The sequence below is a fragment of the Terrapene carolina genome, unplaced genomic scaffold (assembly GCF_002925995.2).
Source record: "Terrapene carolina triunguis isolate 2854851 unplaced genomic scaffold, T_m_triunguis-2.0 Scaffold69, whole genome shotgun sequence".
NCBI classification, from domain to species: Eukaryota; Metazoa; Chordata; order Testudines; family Emydidae; genus Terrapene; species Terrapene triunguis.
Genome location: NW_020664420.1, coordinates 61,149,187 through 61,168,228, shown reverse-complemented (window position 1 = coordinate 61,168,228; position 19,042 = coordinate 61,149,187). Strand labels below are relative to the sequence as shown.

General features: G+C 42.3%; 1 protein-coding gene across 1 annotated transcript in view; it reads left to right on the top strand.

The window, feature by feature from the left end:
* The window catches only part of TMEM232 (transmembrane protein 232), a 119,342-nt gene that overhangs the window by 77,303 nt on the left and 22,997 nt on the right, over positions 1–19,042 (top strand). The window contains exon 11 of the mRNA XM_026649212.1: positions 9,577–9,824. Within this exon, the coding sequence (XP_026504997.1) occupies positions 9,577–9,824 (248 nt within the window). The remainder of the gene's footprint in view (positions 1–9,576; positions 9,825–19,042) is intronic.

The window sequence follows — 19,042 nt, the reverse complement described above, 5'->3', positions numbered from 1 at the left end:
AGCAGGAGAGAAAAAGAACTGTTTGTAGTGGTAATGAAAATGGCCCATTTCCAGCAATTGACAAGGAGATATGAGGAACTGTAAAGGGGTGGGGAATAAGCCTGGGGAAATAGTTTTACTTTGTGTAATGGCCCATCCACTCCCAGTCTTTATTCAAGCCTAATTTAATGGTGTCCATTTTGCAAATTAATTCCAATTCAGCAGTCTCTCATTGGAGTCTGTTTTTGAAGTTTTTTTGTTGTAATATTGCGACTTTTAGGTCTGTAATCGAGTGACCAGGGAGGTTGAAGTGTTCTTCAACTGGTTTTTGAATATTATAATTCTTGACGTCTGATTTGTGTTCATTTATTCTTTTGCGTAGAGACTGTCCGGTTTGGCCAATGTACATGGCAGAGGGGCATTGCTGGCACATGATGGCATATATCACATTGGTAGATGTGCAGGTGAACGAGCCTCTGATAGTGTGGCTGATGTGATTAGGTCCTATGATGGTATCCCCTGAATAGGTATGTGGACAGAGTTGGCAACGGGCTTTGTTGCAAGGATAGGTTCCTGGGTTAGTGTTTTTGTTGTGTGGTGTGTGGTTGCTGGTGAGTATTTGCTTCAGGTTTGGGGGCTGTCTGTAAGCAAGGACTGGCCTGTCTCCCAAGATCTGTGAGAGTGATGGATCGTCCTTCAGGATAGGTTATAGATCCTTGATGATGCGTTGGAGAGGTTTTAGTTGGGGGCTGAAGGTGATGGCTATTGGCGTTCTGTTACTTTCTTTGTTGGGCCTGTCCTGTAGTAGGTGACTTCTGGGTACTCTTCTGGCTCTGTCAATTTGTTTTTTCACTTCAGCAGGTGGGTATTGTAGTTGTAAGAATGCTTGATAGAGATCTTGTAGGTGTTTGTCTCTGTCTGAGGGGTTGGAGCAAATGCGATTGTATCGTAGAGTTGTAGAAAATGGATCGAGTGGTGTGGTCTAGATGAAAGCTGGAGGCATGTAGGTAAGTATAGCTGTCAGTAGGTTTCCGGTATAGGATGTAGAAGCCCTCTACACCAACATTCCACACAAAGATGGACTACAAGCCGTCAGGAACAGTATCCCCGATAATGCCACGGCAAACCTGGTGGCTGAACTTTGTAACTTTGTCCTCACCCACAACTATTTCACATTTGGGGACAATGTGTACCTTCAAATCAGCGGCACTGCTATGGGTACCCACATGGCCCCACAGTATGCCAACATTTTTATGTCTGACTTAGAACAACAGTTCCTCAGCTCTCGTCCCCTAACGCCCCTACTCTACTTGCGCTACATTGATGACAGCTTCATCATCTAGACCCATGGAAAAGAAGCTCTTGAGGAATTCCATCACGATTTCAACAATTTCCACCCCACCATCAACCTCAGCCTGGACCAGTCCACACAAGAGATCCACTTCCTAGACACTACAGTACTAATAAACGATGGCCACATAAACACCACCCTACCCTGACTCTCACAAGTAGGCATAGCACCAGGCTGTGGTCAGTAAAATGCTTAAATAGTTCAATAAGCAGCTCCTGAAATTTTCCCCCTCTTAGCCTGTAGCATTGCTAATGCTAATGCCAAACAAATAAACTGCTACCCACTGGCTTGCAGTGGGTGCACACACACACTGTGACTAACATGGCTGATCACAGTAAGGCAGCTGGTGTGAAGCAGTCACCTGTTGTAGTCACTCCGAGGTGCGGTTTCGGGTGCACACTGCTGGGGCTGCACTAGCCCTTTGGGATGCAGAGACCCCCTTTGAAAATTATCTGGTGGATAAGTTTCCATGGCACACTCCTACTATCCCCTTCTGGCAGGTGCAACCCACTAGTGTCTGAGTTGCCTGTTATTACTAGTGGAAGTGGCTGATTTAGCACTTTTTGAAAATTCACATCCCCGTAGGGTGCACATTTGGTTTCAGATCTGGGCACACCAGTGTGACACTCTATACCTCGGGGGAATGTCCTGTAACCCCCATATTCCTCATTTATATCTAATTATGACCTCACATATAAAGCATGCCATGTAAGGTATCAGGGGGAAGGTTATGATCTGCTGAAAGTCACTGTTTTATCTAAATATGTATATAATCAGGGCATGGGAAGTTATGAGATTGTGTTGTATGGTTGTCAGTAAAACATGCTGTAAGTTGGGGAATCAACCAGATAATAGCTCCACAAAGACAACAGCAAAGAAAGTAACCAACGCCTGGGCAGGTATCAAACAACCATCAACAGCCACTGTCCAGCAAGGGAGCTACAATTCAATGACTCAACTGCATAAGACCACACCAGGGGCATTGCTCAACCTTGCCTGGGGACTCAGCAATGCCTACCAGACATGCCTGGACTTGCGTTCTCCAAGTACATGGACTAAGGGTATAAAACAGAACACCGTGGCCTCATACTTTGCTTTTTCTCCTACCCCACTCCTTTGCTACAAGTAACAAGGACACTCAGAAGACTGAAGACTCTAACAGAGGAGACTGGCCCAGGTTTCAAGGGTGAAACCTGTTGTGACAGGTTCTTCCCCCCTTTGGGGTGCCACCTGGAACTGGGGTACCACTGAGCCCACCTGACCCATCAGCCTGGGTTCCCTTAACACTGTACTATTATACAGCCTGTCAAGCCCTTCCCCAGGCTTCAGACTGCAATTTACCAGTATACATACACGTAGGGACACACCCAGCTGCAACTATACACACAGATGCTGAGATCAGCTCTGCATGGGAAGGCTCAGCTAAGGAACGGCCCAGTTACTCAAGTGCATCCCCATTCTGGAGTGTAAACCCCAAATTATACCATCTTGCACTGCACAGAGAACTGTACAGCATAAGCTCAAGAAATTCACCCTCTCCCTCAATGTGGAGAGGAATATACACAGCTTTTTGCCCCTAGTTATGATTTCCAGACACACTGGTTTTAGACAAAACAAATGCAAGTTTATTAACTACAAAGATAGATTTCAAGTGATTATAAGGGATAGCAAACAGATCAAAGCAGATTACCTAGCAAATAAAACAAATACGCAATCTAAGCTCAATATACTAAAGAAACTGGTTATAAGTAGCAAATTCTCACCCTAAATGTTGCTTTAGGCAGACTGCAAAGAGTCTTGAAGGCAAGCTGCATTTGCTTTCAGCTTAAAATTCCAGATATATCTTTCACAGACAACCCAGACACCCTTTAGCCTGGGCTTGGCCCTTCTCCCCAGTCCAGTCTTTTTGTTCTCAGGTGTTTCCAGCAGTCCTCTTTCTTGGGTGGGGAGTCAATGAAGAACAAAACATGATGATGTCACTCCTCTGCTTTAAATAGTTTTTGCATATGGCGGGAATCCTTTGTCTCCCAGTTTGATCCCCACCCCTAGTCAGTGGAAAAACACTAGTATTATCATGGAGTCCAGTACCAGGTGACTTGGTCACATGTCCCTGCAGCCATAACTCAGAGGCTGTTTGCACCATCCGCAGGAAGGCTTCTGGTGGGTGATTAGCATCTTCTAAGGCCTATTGTTCTCTCCAGTGGCCCTTCCCAGCGAGCCATCTAGACTGATTGCATTCTGTCTAGTGGGCATTCCCCAGGTGTAAACACATTTGTAATAGATGCATAGACAATATTCCTAACTTCAGATACAAAAATGATACATGCATACAAATAGGATAATCATATTCAGTAAATCATAACCTTTTCAATGATACCTCACATGACCTATCTTGTATAAAATACATCATAGATAGGCCATAATCATATCATAATATCTCTATGAAGAATATTGGGGCTGTGGTCAGATGTTGGCTGTGTGTGTGTTCATTCAATGTGCTGTCCCAGCTCTGCACAGATAGCGGAGATAGCAGACCTCAATTAAACTGCCCAATAAATCCACAGACTCGGTTTTCAGTGAAGACACGTAGCCTGGTTTATTGTCGATGAAGCATGGTAATAGCACCTGGCAGACTCTACGAGGATACTAAGACATGTATGCTCGTGACAATGGATGCAGCTTAGTCAGTGGTGGGACTTTCCACCGCTCCCTAGGCTGGCCAAAGATACTCCCTCTGAGATACAGCTTTATACCCCGATACAAACAAATTAGTGCTGCCCCTGACATCGCTAGTTATCCCTCATCATCTTGTACATGTTGGTTCAATCAAAACATCTCTGTTACATACTGTCATCCTGACCGTATCTTTTAGGAGGGGGTCAGTGTGTTCCAGTTATCCTTGGGAAATGTTTTTGTACCATCCTTGATATTGGGATGTTCTGGTACCACTTGATATCAGGGTGTGTTTGCGTGAGCACTCTGACTAGCACTTCTTAGGAATGTGTATTTCTGCAATATCAGTCCTGTTCTTGCCAAATTCTGTGAGCAGGTCCTGCCTCATACCAGGCCTCTAATACAAGGGCTTATGTCTCAGGCTCTCTTCCTACTATGGGGTGTAGTGTCACACCTGTGTACTATGAACTGCAATATCCAGTGGGGTGAGAAAACTGCTTAATCTAGAACAGGGGCGGGCAAACGTTTTGGCCTGAGGACCGCATTGGGTTTCCAAAATTGTATGGAGGGCCGGTTAGCAGAGGCTGCGCCTCCCCAAACAGCCAGGTGTGGCCTGGCCCCACCCCCTATCTGACCTCCCCTGCTTCTCCCCCCCGACGGTGCCCCCGGGATTCCTGCCCCATCCAACCCTCCATTCCCTGTCCCCTGACTGCCCCCAGAACCCCTGCCTTCTCTCCGCTGCCCCATCCAACCCCACCTCTCCTTCCTGACTGCCCCCCCAGGACCCCTGCCCCCATTCAACCCCCCTGTTCCCTGTCCTCTGACCGCCCTGACCCCTATCCACACCCCTGCCCCCAACCACCACCCCAAAATCCCCTGCCCTCTATCCAATCCCCCCTGCTCCCTGCCCCCCCTACCTGGAGCACCGGTGGCTGGCAGCGCTATAGCTCCGCCGCCCGGCTGGAGCCAGCTACACCACCGCACAGCACAGAGCACTGGATCAGGCTGGGCTCTGCAGCTGTGCTGCCCCAGGAGCTCACAGCCCCACCGCCCAGAGCATTGCACCAGCAGCGGAGCGAGCTGAGACTGCGGGGGAGGGGGAACAGCAGGGGAGGGGTTGGGGGCTAGCCTCCCGGGGCAGGAGCTCAGGGGCTGGGCAGGAGGTTCCCGCAGGCTGGAGGTGGCCCACGGGCCGTAGTTTGCCCACCTCTGATCTAGAAGTTGCCCAGTCTAATAGGGTTCAGAATCTAGACTGTGTGCTTATAATTTTCTTTTCTTTTGGTAACCACTCTGACTTTTTGACTATCACTTATAATCGCTTAAAATCCAACTTTTGTAATCAATAAACTTGTTTTACTGTTTATCTTTACCAGTGAGTTTGGCTGAAGTGTCTGGTAAATCTGCTCAGGTTTACAAAGGCTAGTCCTATGTCCACTTTCCATTGATGAAGTGGTGAACCAATTAAATTTGCACTGCTAGTCTTGAGCAGTGCACGACAGTATATTCCTGAGGTACAGTGCTGGGAGGTGGGGGGATTTGGCTGGTGCCTTTCTCAGTGTGATTCATGAGTGGCTCTGGGAGCATTCATGCAATCTAGCTGGGTGTGGGGCTTCACATGCAGTTGTGCTGAGTGATAGTGCCTGGAGGCTTTGTGAGAGACAGCCCAGGCTGGAGAGTTAAGGGTACAGCTGTCTCACAGTTCCAGGCTGCACCCCAGGGATCCTGTCACACCAGATGCCTCCAACCTCTCATAAGATCCCAGTTTCATGCCAGTGAAATTGGTATCATGCTATGGACATGCGTTTGCTAACAAGACTCAAACATGTGCATTGTTACTCACAGTCCAAAAATAATAAATGCAGATATTTACAGAGAAGCAGAAACAGAGCTCTAAACTCTGAGACCTTCATCTGGCAAATCAATAATCCAGATTAAATTGTGACCCTAATGTCTGAGAGGAAAATAGAAAATTGCCACATACACACACTAGCATAATAAGCAAATGTTAATTGATGTACTTTGATTGTGATAGTTCCTGGGAGATTTGCAATGAGCAAGGCTTTACTGTATGGGCAATTCCACAGCATATGCTGGAACATCTAGGAAGAGTCATCATTTCTAAGTACTTTCTACCATCTGCTAGAAAAACTGAAATATTGAAGGTTTTTTCCTCCACTTTCTCTCTGACTCCTCATATATACAACTGACTTCATTCTTGCCATTTATGACCCATTAATATTTTGTGTAGTTCTCTTTTATAAGAGTTGGTCTTTTATATATTTTATGCTACTGAATTATATTATAGTAATGGGTACAGAAAGAACAAAAGATAAATAACTTTCCAGACAGAGAGCCAGCCTCATGGATTCATTGACTTACACCCACGTTTTGTGCTGTAGTTCAACGATAGAAATTGCTGTTTACTGAAACAGATGTCAGTCATTTAACGTTTCCTCCTAAAGTCAGAGGCCTCCAGCTTTAGCTGTGCCTAATACCTACTGGGTGCAACTTTGGGCAGGGCATTTGTGGGTTCCCTCCTCACTCCTCTTGCCACCTGGGGACAATTTGATCCTTGGCATAGATCAGGAAAGCCCCACAGCTGCTCTAGACTAACCACAACTTTCAGTAGCTACAAAGGCCCATCCACCTTGATGGAGAACAGCTGTATTCTACTTATGCCCCATTCCCCCCTCCAACCCAATAACCACCCTGGTTCCTCTTTGTTGGGGGCTGCTGGGAGGATGGCACAGAAAGTGTCTATGCCACTGTGGACACCCTAACAGTGGGAGAAGATCCAGGTGCTTTCTAGTCCCTTCACACCACAGGAATGGCACAAAGGAACTGGCTTGGAGCTGAGGGTTATGGCCACAGACAGTTTCTGAACTAGCTTACATCACTCTCTAGCAACTCCCTTTGGTCATTACAAAGTCCAGCATTGATGGGTTCTAAGGGGAGTTAAGTCTAGGGCTAGGTCTACACTACCCGCCTGAATCGGCGGGTAGAAATCGACCTCTCAGGGATTGATTTATCGCGTCCCGTTGGGACGCGACAATCGATCCCCGAATCGACGCTCTTACTCCACCAGCGAAGGTGGGAGTAAGAGCCGTCGACGGGAAGCTGCGGAGGTCGATTTTGCCACCGTCCTTACAGCGGGGTAAGTCGGCTGCGATACGTCGAATTCAGCTACGCTATTCGCATAGCTGAATTTGCGTATCTTAAATCGACCCCCTCCTGTAGTGAAGTCGTAGCCTAGGTTTCCTATGCCAGAAGAGGGTTGTTGTAACTATACTGGGCCTTTCAGAAGGGAGACAGAGTTTGGTAAGGGGTCCATGAAGGACTTGGAAAAACTACCAAGGTGAACAAAAATATTTGTTTTGGTTTTAAAAACAGCAGATTACCACTTATCTTGTCACGTAGAAATCATCTTCAGGGAAAGGGTGAGTCACTGTCAGAGAGACTAATGTAATATGTTGACCGTAAAGCAAGAAGTTGCATATTAGTTCCTCTGTGAACATGGGGGATAATCTACAGTGCCTCTGTTTGCCACAGGGTTGAATCCAGAGACTTCCTTAATTTTTTCCATATACCCAAAAGAAATAAAAGGTGTGACTGACAGTGAACACATTCTCTATTCACTGGGGAAAGCAAGCTCCTGTGTAGTTGTTCCATGTTCACAGTTCTTCTACTGAGGAGAGACAAGGGTTCATAAAGTGTCAAAAAAAATGAAGTGCTATAGTATTTTTCCCATTTCTGTGTTAAAGAACAGCCAAAACAATTTTAATTACATTTGTACACAGGCAAATTTGATGGGAAATTGTATGCTGAGTCTGTGCATAGAATGAATATTTACAACGCAGTTATAAATGCTTGGGGAAAATAAAAACAAAACCAGGATTTATAATGGAAATGCTGTCACTACATAGTTATGGCTGTGTCACTAGCAGAAGCTGCTATAAAAAAATTTAAAGGTTTAGGAACTGAAGTAAAATGAAGTAACAAGTTGTACAGTTACTAACTCTTAATTGTTTAAATGTACCTACATAACGACATTAATAAATGTTACCCAAAAATCAGACTTCAGTAATGATAAGATGTATGATGGAATGAAGAAAGCTTTTTTTGTATCAATGTCAATCTGTTTACCATTAAAAGGCTTGAGAGGCATATAAAATGAAGTCTGACTGGTAAAGGGCTGCACATAACATTCAGTAAATAGTTTGTCATTGGTATTTTAAAACAGAATAGACAGGATGCAACATCCTATTTACTTTCAAGAACGAGCAATTATATTATGAACATAAAAAAGTGACTGATTATAACATTGTGTGACATTTTGAAGCTAACAGCTTCAATGGTTATAACCATAAGATTCTGATGAAGAAAAATATGCCTTATGGGCATCTCTAAGTTAAAACATCCTCAGAGAAGAAAAGTAATTAAAAACAGTCAAGGACCTCACCAAAACAAGATACCAGGAACAGAAACATGATACTAGTGGGTTTTGGTTTTTACTATTAAAATATAAAAAACTAAGAAGAAAAAAAAATTGTCATTCCCCTCCCAAAAACTGTGTCAAATTTGTATGCAGTATTTTTGTAGCTATGTCAGTCCCAGAACATTAGAGAGACAAGGAGAGTGAGGTAATATCTTTTATTGGACCAATTTCTGTTGGCAAGAGAAACAAGCTGGGCCAATAAAAGATATTACCTTACCCACCCTGTTTCTGTTCAGAGTTTCTAATTTACCTCTTGTATAGCTAATATCTTTCTGGATTGAGGGATAGTTTCAGACATTCAATCAAAACAGTGATATATATCAGCACAGCAGTATATTGTCATACAATGTCCCATTTAAATGGGAGGGACAAAGTTCAAAGTTTCTGAAACTGAGCGCACATATTTTTCATGTGTCTCTATCTGCATATATAAAACTAAATTAGCAATAATTAGAAATGAACATTTTACATGTGTATGTCATGTACTCAAATTCTGTTTTACTTTGTGTGCACAAAACTGCCTGTTTTCATGCTCTCAGGGGTGGGCATGCAAAACTGTACATGCAGTTTGAGGCCATATTTCAAACCATGTCCCTAAAAGTTTACAGAATGCCTGTTTGTAAGGTTGGAGAGTTATTGAAAATGCCTTCACAAGGCTCTGTAAAAAAGGTTTCTAATAGCAAAAAAAAAAAAAAGAAGAAGAAGAAGAAGAAGAAAAAAGATATAGAAAGGTGAGATTTAAACTGGTATAAAATGTATTAGCTTATTAAAACTGAGAAGTGCCTATTAATGTTTCCAAAGAGGAAAAAAATGCAGATATTCTTATTTTCATCATTTTGTTCTATAAATGTAAGCAAATAATCTATAGTATACCTCTTATTTCCCTTACCTCACCCCATATACTGACGCAAAGGAGAAGCACTGAATCAAAGTGAGCCATGGAAAACAGAAAAACACTACATGCCTTATTTATAATTCTCTCTGTAGATAGATTATATCCCAGATCATTTCTGCCATTACTTTGTTTCTAGTAGTTTATTATGGTAGGTTTAATTTTGTTTTTCTTTTCATTCAACAGGCTGAGGCAAATGGTCCAGCAAATCCTTTTATTAGTTCAAGTGCAAATGCTCCATCATCTCCCAGGACCTTAACCTCCTGCCAGTATGTGGGCTGGAGAGTTGCCAGTGTACTCTCCCAGGTCTACTTACCACCCATTGGTCCCAACATCCCTCTGCCAAGCAAACCTAAACAGAAGCTATCTCCTATGCAGTATCAGCACTCAGAGCAGTGTGATGTGGAGAAAAAAACTGCATGTTCTTCTCTAAGGTATTTGTTTCCTACATATAAACCTCTGTCCCTTCCTCCCCTTCACACACTCCATTTATTCTTCTGTTTATAAGGGAGATATATAGTTCCAAAGTTAATGACATTTATATTTAATATTTTTACAACACTCCCTAATCCCCTGAATTCAGCATCTGAAAAGGTTCAGCAAAATATATTTGGAGTAAAATTAGTCCGGATCACGTCTAATTTTTATGTTGAAAGGCTTGTATGCTTTGCATTGGAGTTGCTTGGCTGTATGTCATCTCAGCCTCGTGCATTATCAAGTTTAAAAATAAGGTCTTTTAAAAAAGGAAACATTTTGCACACCTAAGTCATACAATTAAAGACTTTCTGAATTTATTTTAAGAACATGACAATGGCCATACTGCGTCAGACCAAAGGTCCATCTAGCCAAGTGTCCTGTCTTCCCACAGTGGCCAATACCAGGTGCCCCAGAGGGAATGAACAGAACAAGTAATCAAGTGATCCATCCCGTCACCCATTCTGGTAAACAGAGGCTAAGGACACCATCCCTGTCCATCCTCGCTAATAGCCATTGATGGACCTATCCTCCATGAACTTATCTAGTTCTTTTTTGATCCCTGTTATAGTCTTGGCCTTCAGAACATCGTCTGGTAAGGAGTTCCACAGATGGAAGTATTTCTTCACAAAATGCAGTCAATTTGTTCGTTTTAAACCTGCTTCCTATTAATTTCATTTGGTGACCCCTAGTTCTTGTATTATGAGAAGGAGTAATTAACACTTCCTTATTTACTTTCTCCACATCAGTCATGATTTTATAGACTTCAATCGTATCCCCCCTTACTCATGTCTTTTCCAAGTTGAAAAGTCCCAGTCTTATTAACTTCTCATACGGAAGCCATTCCATACCCCTCATCATTTTTGTTGCCCTTTTTCTGTACCTTTTCCAATTCCCATATATCTTTTTTGAGATGGGGCAACCACATCTGGATGCAGTATTCAAGATGTGGGGGTACCATGGATTTATATAGAGGCAATATGATATTTTCTATCTTATCTATCCCCTTCTTAATGATTCCCAATATTGTTAGTTTTTTTGACTGCCGCTGCACATTGAATGGATGGTTTTGGAGAACTAACCCCAATGACTCCAAGATCTCTTTCTTGAGTGGTAACAGCTAATTTAGACCCCATCATTTTATTATTTCTGAAAATCTAAATACTGTATATCCACTGGATCCTCCTTGTCCACATGCTTGTTGACCCCCCTCAAAGAATTCTAGGAGACTTGTGAGGCATGATTTCCCTTTACAAAAAACATGTTGACTCTTCCCCAACAAATTATATTCATCTATGTGTCTGACAAGTTTGTTCTTTACTATGGTTTCAACCAGTTTTCCCGGTACTGAAGTCAGGTTTACTGGCCTGTAATTGCCAGGATCACTTCTGGAGCCCTTTTTAAAAATTGGCGTCACATTAGCTATCTTCCAGTCATTTGGTACAGAAGATGATTTAAATGATAGGTTACAGATGACAGTTAGTAGTTCTGCCATTTCACATTTGAGTTCCTTCAGAACTCTTGGGTAAATGCCATCTCATCCTGGTGACTTATTACTGTTTAGTTTATCAATTTGTTCCAAAACCTCCTCTAATGATACCTCAATCTGGGACAGTTCCTCAGATTTGTCACCTAAAAAGAATGGCTCAGGGTTGGGAATCTCCCTCACATCCTCAGCCGTGAAGACCGATACAAAGAATTCATTTAGTTTCTCTGGAACAGCCTATCGTCCTTGAGTGGTCCTTTAGCATCTTGATCATTCAGTGGCCCCACTGGTTGTTTAGCAGTCTTCCTGCTTCTAATGTACTTAAAACATTTTTTTGCTATTACTTTTTGAGGGACAAAGTTCCTTTTGAATTAGGTGATATAGCAACCCAGTTTTCAGGAAGGTATCCAATAATCAAAGTAAAACAAGATCATTCAGGACTGTACACTGATTTAAATGAACTCTTTTTGGCCCAGTCCTGTCATCCTGCCACATATTTTGAAAGTAACGCCAAGGATCTCAGTTATATTAGTAAACATGTATTTTATTCCAGGAGGAAATGAATTGTCCAGCCACAAATTTAAAAGATTCAGTGCATGGGCAAAATTCCAATATTTTACTACTAATCCTGGTACAAAAAGAGAGTTACAAAAATTAACATCAAATGTCTCAGTTGTATATATGGTAGTGTGTGTGAAAGGACTGCAGGCCCCTAAAGACTTAAGCCTTGTATGCATATGGCTTTTTTGGTCTTGCATGCAGTTTGGTTCTTAATTCCTCTCCTGCCCCCAGAAAATGTGATTCTCAGTGCACATGTACAGTGCATAAATAGGTATGAAATTACCAGATCTGTGCACAATTTCATGCATAAATGGCAAAGAGGGAGTGAGGGGGAGGGAGAGAACAAACCATGTTTAGAGGTTAGTTTGAAGATTTGACCCAATATGATCATATATATGATATATATCATAATTTTCTTTACTTGTTTGTGCTGTACAGATTTTTTTCTGTGCCATACTCCATTTCTCATTTTATCTTTGAATTGCTATAGTGTGTTAGGTTAGTTAATATTTGTATAGCCCCTTGAAGGTGAAAGGCATTATATAATTGCTATTATGTAATTAAGAAGTCACTTTCACTTAGAACAACTTAGCGTTAAAATAGAAAGCATGTCCAAGGTCAGCATGAAACATCACTTTCTAACTCGGAGGAATTAAATATCTATACAACTTCACTTCAGACTAGCATAGTAAAGGTCATACTCTAATATGACTAAAGGATATTTAAAAAAAAAAAAAAAGTTCTTTCAGCTACAAATAATCCTGACAAGCTAGGCTGTTTGAAGGATGGTACATTCTTAGAAACCAACGCATAGCAATGGTGAAAATATCCTCAGATGAGACAGCTACATATAAACATGCAACAGCTTCTGGCAATAAATAAAGCATGACTTTTTCCACATGTATCAAAGGCAAAATGTGTCAGATGTGAATTGAAGTATGACTACTGTCTGTTGCCTAAAGAAGAAGGAATATAATCCAGAAATTCTTGATACTAGTTTTTAAGTCATGCACTGCTGATTCAAGATCCAGAAAATAATTCATAACGATTACAGTAATTCAGGTCCTGAAAGCAATATGTAGCCTGGTAGGCTCACTAAACAGAGACAAGTTTGTGGAAATGGATTTTCAGACCCTCATGACCTAGATTTGCAGTGTTCTGGTAGCCAATAATATCCCTAGTAAAAGTGCTTGAACCTTCTCTTTGAAGCCTAAAACTGTGTAATGCTCAACATGTGCAAGTTAAATTAGGCCTCTGTCAACTTTTGCCTACAGCCCTCTTCAACGATCTGCTCATTTTGGCTGGCACCCTCAGCCACCACCCTTCTCAACTCAAGCAAATGGGCCTCAGAGCTGCTCTAAGTTGTGCCTGTCTGCAACATCCCTCCCACCCTTTCAGGCACTCAGGGATCACTGGAGCACAGTGATGCTCTCGCTATGCCCCTTTTCTCCCAGACATGCTCTGACATATCCCCTCCATCTGGCACCAGGCCATGGGGTGGCCACTTGGGGATTCTCCTAGTGTAAGGGGAGTATCCGTGTAGCCAGTGATGTAAAGGAGCTGGGAGGGAGAGTCAGGGGCAAGAGAAGCCAATGGAGCCATGCCAGCTTACACCAGCTGAAGATCTGGGCCAATATTCTTACTGTAATAGGAACTCCATGTCCAACTCAATACAACCAACCGATTTAAAAATATTCTTTTCAGCTGCTTCAAAATATCATGCATGGGAGAACCCAAGGGAAAGGAAATTACTGATATGAAATGAGATGGGATTGCAGCACCTTCATGGCCTGTGACCTGCCTCTCAGTGAAGTGAAAGGCAGGTTAATTACTGATTTAAAAACAAAAAACAAACCAACCAACACCCACACTGAGTCATGCCACAGCCTAAGTACAGCATCAGGGCTCTGACAAAAAGAGTGATAAACTACGATGCATCTCACATACTGCAAAATGCTAGAAACCTAATTGCCGAGACATGTCATACTTGATTTTCCATTGTATCTGAGAACCAGTTGGAACTCTTTGATCGTCAGTCATCCAGCCCTGGTGTAAGAAAGCAGCAGGTTAACTACTCTACCACACCCCCACTTCCTTGCCATTCTGGCTCTTCCCCACACCAATACACTGCTTCCCTCTCCTTATACTGGAGCCACATCCACCAGCCTCCCACCAGTGCGGAGTTCCTCTGTGAAGAAAGAAATCTCCATTAGCTATCTCTGGCCACTTTGCCCTGCTTACACAGTGACATTAGCAGACCAGAGGAAGCAGGCCCGTAGTTATTTCCTTTCTCATACCTACCCAATATCTACTCTATCTAGAAAGAAGGGTGAATGTATATTGTCAATCCTGGTTATGCATCAGAGTGTTCGTCTAGACTTTGCCGATGTGGTTTGCAGTCTTCTTAATCATTCTGGGTCTTTCACTGCTTTTAGATTCTCAGGTGACAGCTGGGCAATGTAAGTGCACTTTTCATCTATGGTTATCCTTGTGTGCTGCTGTTCCTCCTCAACAAGACCTCCTCACAGAGGTCTATGTCTTTGTAACATCAAGGCTAGAGTACTACCATACACTCTGCTTAGAGCTACCCTTGAAAAGGACTCAAACTCATACAGCTACTCCCCTGAAGTGTAACAAACATTTGAGGGTATAATACTAGCCCTCAGTGATCTGTGCTAGTAGCAGGTGGCGGTGTCAGTTAAAACCAAAGTGATCTGTAACCCAGCTATCTGAGATACTATCTCTTCACCAATATCCCACTTTGGGAGTAAGGATCTGCCAGATCACTCTCACAGCCAGTTCCAGTCAGAGCATTCTGAAGGACCTACTCAGGCTGGCAGTCTATCTGAACCTGCTTGGCAAGCATCAGGGAACAGCACAAGCTCTTTTTTTAGCCAGGCTTTTCATTGAACTTTATAATAAGGAATGTGGTTTATAAACAAGCAGGTGTGCTGTTAGCCTGTTGATTGATTATTGAGTGCTTTTACTGATGTATAGCACCTAGTTGCTTTAGAGACAGGTGACACTATATATTTCTAAACAAATAAATAAGTATGTTGAGTAGCTGCTTTGAGCCTTTAGTTCCAGTCAAAGGTTATTTATTGCATAAACTCTTCTCAGTTACCATGATGGCCTGTGTTAGATGTGATAAGAAAACTCATTCAGAATTTAACAGCCAAAGAGAGGCACATGGAAGTCAAAAAGGAGCAGCTAGAGGCCCATAGTTATAGTTTAAATACTGCTTGTATTTGCTAAAGCTTAAATACAGAAACACTAGAGCCAGATATATGTGCATCCCTCCTCTGCCCCCACCCCCACCAGTCAGTACAAGTTCTGCTGACCTGATAATGTGGAGAAATGTGTGCATTTTTATTTTTTATAGTTATTTGTTTTTCCAAACAAAGGAAAAAATCATGCCAGCAGTGGATACTAATTTTGACAGACTGCCTCACTGTGTTAGCATCTGAAAACAGTATTAAAAAAGGTCAGATGGAAAAGGTTTAGGGCAAACACTTTTCCTTTCTGGCCAGGCAATAAACAAATTAGTTCCATTTTCTAGCTATTGCTACAGTGTCTTCCTTCAGGGGGAGGGATAGTTCAGTGGTTTGAGCAGTGGCCTGCTAAACCCAGGGGGTGTGAGTTCAATCCTTGAGGAGGCCACTTAGGTATCTGGGGCAAAATCAGTACTTGGTCCTGCCAGTGAAGGCAGGGGGCTGGACTCGATGACCTTTCAAGGTCCCTTCCAGTTCTAGGAGATAGGATATCTCCATTAATTAATTAATAAAAATAAGTCTGAGAGACTAGATATGCCAGCAAGGGCGAATCAAGCCAAACATAAGGAGGTAAAAATTGTCTATCACTACTAGCAGAAGGGTAGGAGAAATGTACTCCAGGAGCCCTGCTGGTGGAGGCTGACCTGAAATAAGTTGAGTCAACGGCCCATGCCCCCTGTACAGCCAAAGCCTCTACTTGTAGACACATATACCTTGAGGCCAGAAGGGACGATCCATGTTCATCTAGTCTGACCTCCTGCACATTGCAGGCCACAGAACCTCACCCACCCACTCCTGTAGTAGGTCCATAACCTCTAGCTGAGTTATTGAAGTCCTCAAATCTTGATTTAAAGTCTTCAAGTTACCGAGAATCCACCATTTACTCTAGTTCAAACCCAGCAAGTGACCCATGCCCCATGCTGCAGAAGAAGGTGAAAACCCCCCAGGATCTCTGTCAATAGGAGTTCAAGGAAAATTCCTTCCTGATCCCAAATATAGTGATCAGTTAGATCCAGAGCATGTGGAGGAGACCGACCAGCCAAACACCTGAGAAAGAATTTCACGTAATAACTCACAGCCCTCTCCATCTAGTGTCCCATCTCTGACTGTTGGAAATATTAGTGACTAGCTGTTGCAGATGGCCATATGCCATTGTAGGAAATCTCAACCTACCATCCTCTCTATGACTTCTCAAACTTGGTCTTAAAACAAATTAGGTTTTTTGCCCCTTCTGCTCCCCTTGGAACACTGTTCCAAAACTTCACTCCTCTGATGGTTAGAAACCTTAGGCTTTAAATCAGACAAAAACGTATTGATGGACAATTTATATTTATATATATATAAATTGTCCATCAATACGTTTTATATATATATATCTCTGAGAATCCCATTCTTAGGCACCCGATTCACCCCAGGCCTTGCATAAGAAATCAGGGACCTAACTCAGTGTTGCTAGTTTTACTAAGCAGCAGGGTAATCTAAGAGTTAGGTGCTGCAATACTTAGCATTGCAATGCCCAAATCTCTTTGGGGATCTAGCCCTAAGGGCTTGATTTTGCTCTGTCAAAAACAAAAAATGATAAGACCATCGGTCTCTCACTACATACCATGGGCCTAAATCTGCTCTCACTGAAATCACTGGCAAAATATCTGTTGCCCGCAATGCTTCAGGATCTTGTCCCATAGGACCAGAAGCATTTACATGTTAGTGACTTAATAGCAATTGCATGGATGCAAGAGAGAGCACAATTTGGCTCCCCTCTATCTATTCCACTTTAACATCCTTAACTTTTTCTCCTAGCTACTTGCTGAGTTCTCTGCTTGTTCTTTCCAACACAATGGACAAAACCCCTTTACTTTCTTTCTCACCTTCAAACTGTAATATCACTTTAATGTACTTATCCCTACAGCATACCCACATTGTCTATTTCCAGCTGTAATGCACTGTATATTACAGCTCCCTTCCTTCATTTCAACCCCTAATTACTTGTCTCCCTTTTTCAGTCTCTCCTTACAGTGATTCAGGTCTTCCACTCATCCACTACTTGTTCCTTAAAAGAGTAGAGCCGCATCAAGCACTAACCATGTATCTTTAATAAATTGTCATATTCATTTATCTTCTTGAGCAGCTTCCACTTCCCTCTCCAGCTGTGCCACTGCAATTTAAGATTAGTAATTATTAAACATCCATCATATGTAAAATGAATTGTCTCTACATATTTAACTGTTAACCAGAGCACAGTAGCTGTCATTCCCACCCCTCCCCCTTTTCTTTTTGTTCAGATAAAAAAAAGTTCAGACAAAGGGGCAAACCCATTGCTAACATTAAGATGCCCACACAGACTGAAAAACGAGAGAGAGATAAGGATAATTCCTCCCACCTAAGTTATTTTATTGGCCTTATGTAGTGATAAACTCAATATATTCTCATTTTTCTCAGCTGTCCTACTTCTAGGCAGGAATATGTGCTTGTTGTCCCCAAGTTTCCAAGTAAAATATTCTAAGCAGGCACCCAGTTCAACAAGTTGTCCATTAGCCATTCTAATATCAAGAATATAGAGGCAAACTCAGTGAAAACCTATCACACAGACAAATGTGTCATCTGTGGAATTGTTTTCCAGCATATCTTCCTTGCCTCTGTCTTTTCATCGGATCTTGTTATAAACAATACATTCATCCTGGTACAGCAGCTGTGACACAACCATCCTAACAGTATGTCACTTAAAAACAACAACAACAAAAAACAAAACACAAAAATAAAACCCCTAGAAAAGCAGCACTCCTTGATTGTTGCCAGGCCAAAAAGAAACCTGTTTGTAATACCCTATTTTTGTTTCCTTTGATCTGTTAAATATTGTTTTTCAGATGCTGACACAAACATTTCTTAGATGCATGATTCTACAAAATCCTTACGTGTGCTGAGTAGCACTTAGTCACGTGGGTAGCTCAACTGGGACTATACACCTGAGCAAGTGCTACTTGCTGGGAAGTAAGGGTTGTGTGAATGGGTCCAAAAAGAATTTACCCACTTATTTCAGTGGGAGCAGGATTGTGTAAAGGAAAAGTGATGTTTCAAGAATCATTGTTATGAAGCGTGAAATTACTTAGACTGGCGATAAGCAAGGAGACTATTCTTCCAATAGAACCATTGTTTTATTCGTTGCATAGGAGTTCGGATTTTTTTTATCCCCAATGTAGTGAAGACGATGGAAGCCATATCATATTGCAGATAATGAATTAGCACAGTGCTGTTCTAGTCACCTAGAGCCAGATTATGCAGCCCCTACTTACAAGGAGTAGCATCTTCCAGCAGTCTAGTCATCTTGAACTCAGTGAGGGTTCCTCACACAGTAAGATATTACACCTCTACCCCAATATAATGCTGTCCTCGGGAGCCAAAAAATCTTACCACTTTATAGGTGAAACCGCGTTATATTGAACTTGCTTTGATCCGCCGGAGCTCGCAGCCCCCCCTCCCCGGAGCACTGCTTTACCACGTTATATCTGAATTCATGTTATATCGGGTCGCGTTATATCGGGGTAGAGGTGTACTTAGCATTAGTGAGGATGGCAGAATCTGGCCTCTAGAAATCAGCCAGGTGTTCTTGAAAGCATTTTCGTCAGTGTTGTGGGTGTGGAAAGTGAGAGGAAGCTTTAACAGGAAGAGTAAGTAGTATTGTCAACTCCAATTCTGAAAGCGATTACACTCTTCTGTATTTTAGTGCTATAATTAATTATTCTCATCGCCAATAGGCCAATCATTCTGAGCATTGTAAAGAGCATTATTTTAACAAGACCAGTTGTCATTTTAATCAGTGGAGAGAGCCATGTAACAGTTCTTAGTGTCAAAAAGGGTAAAT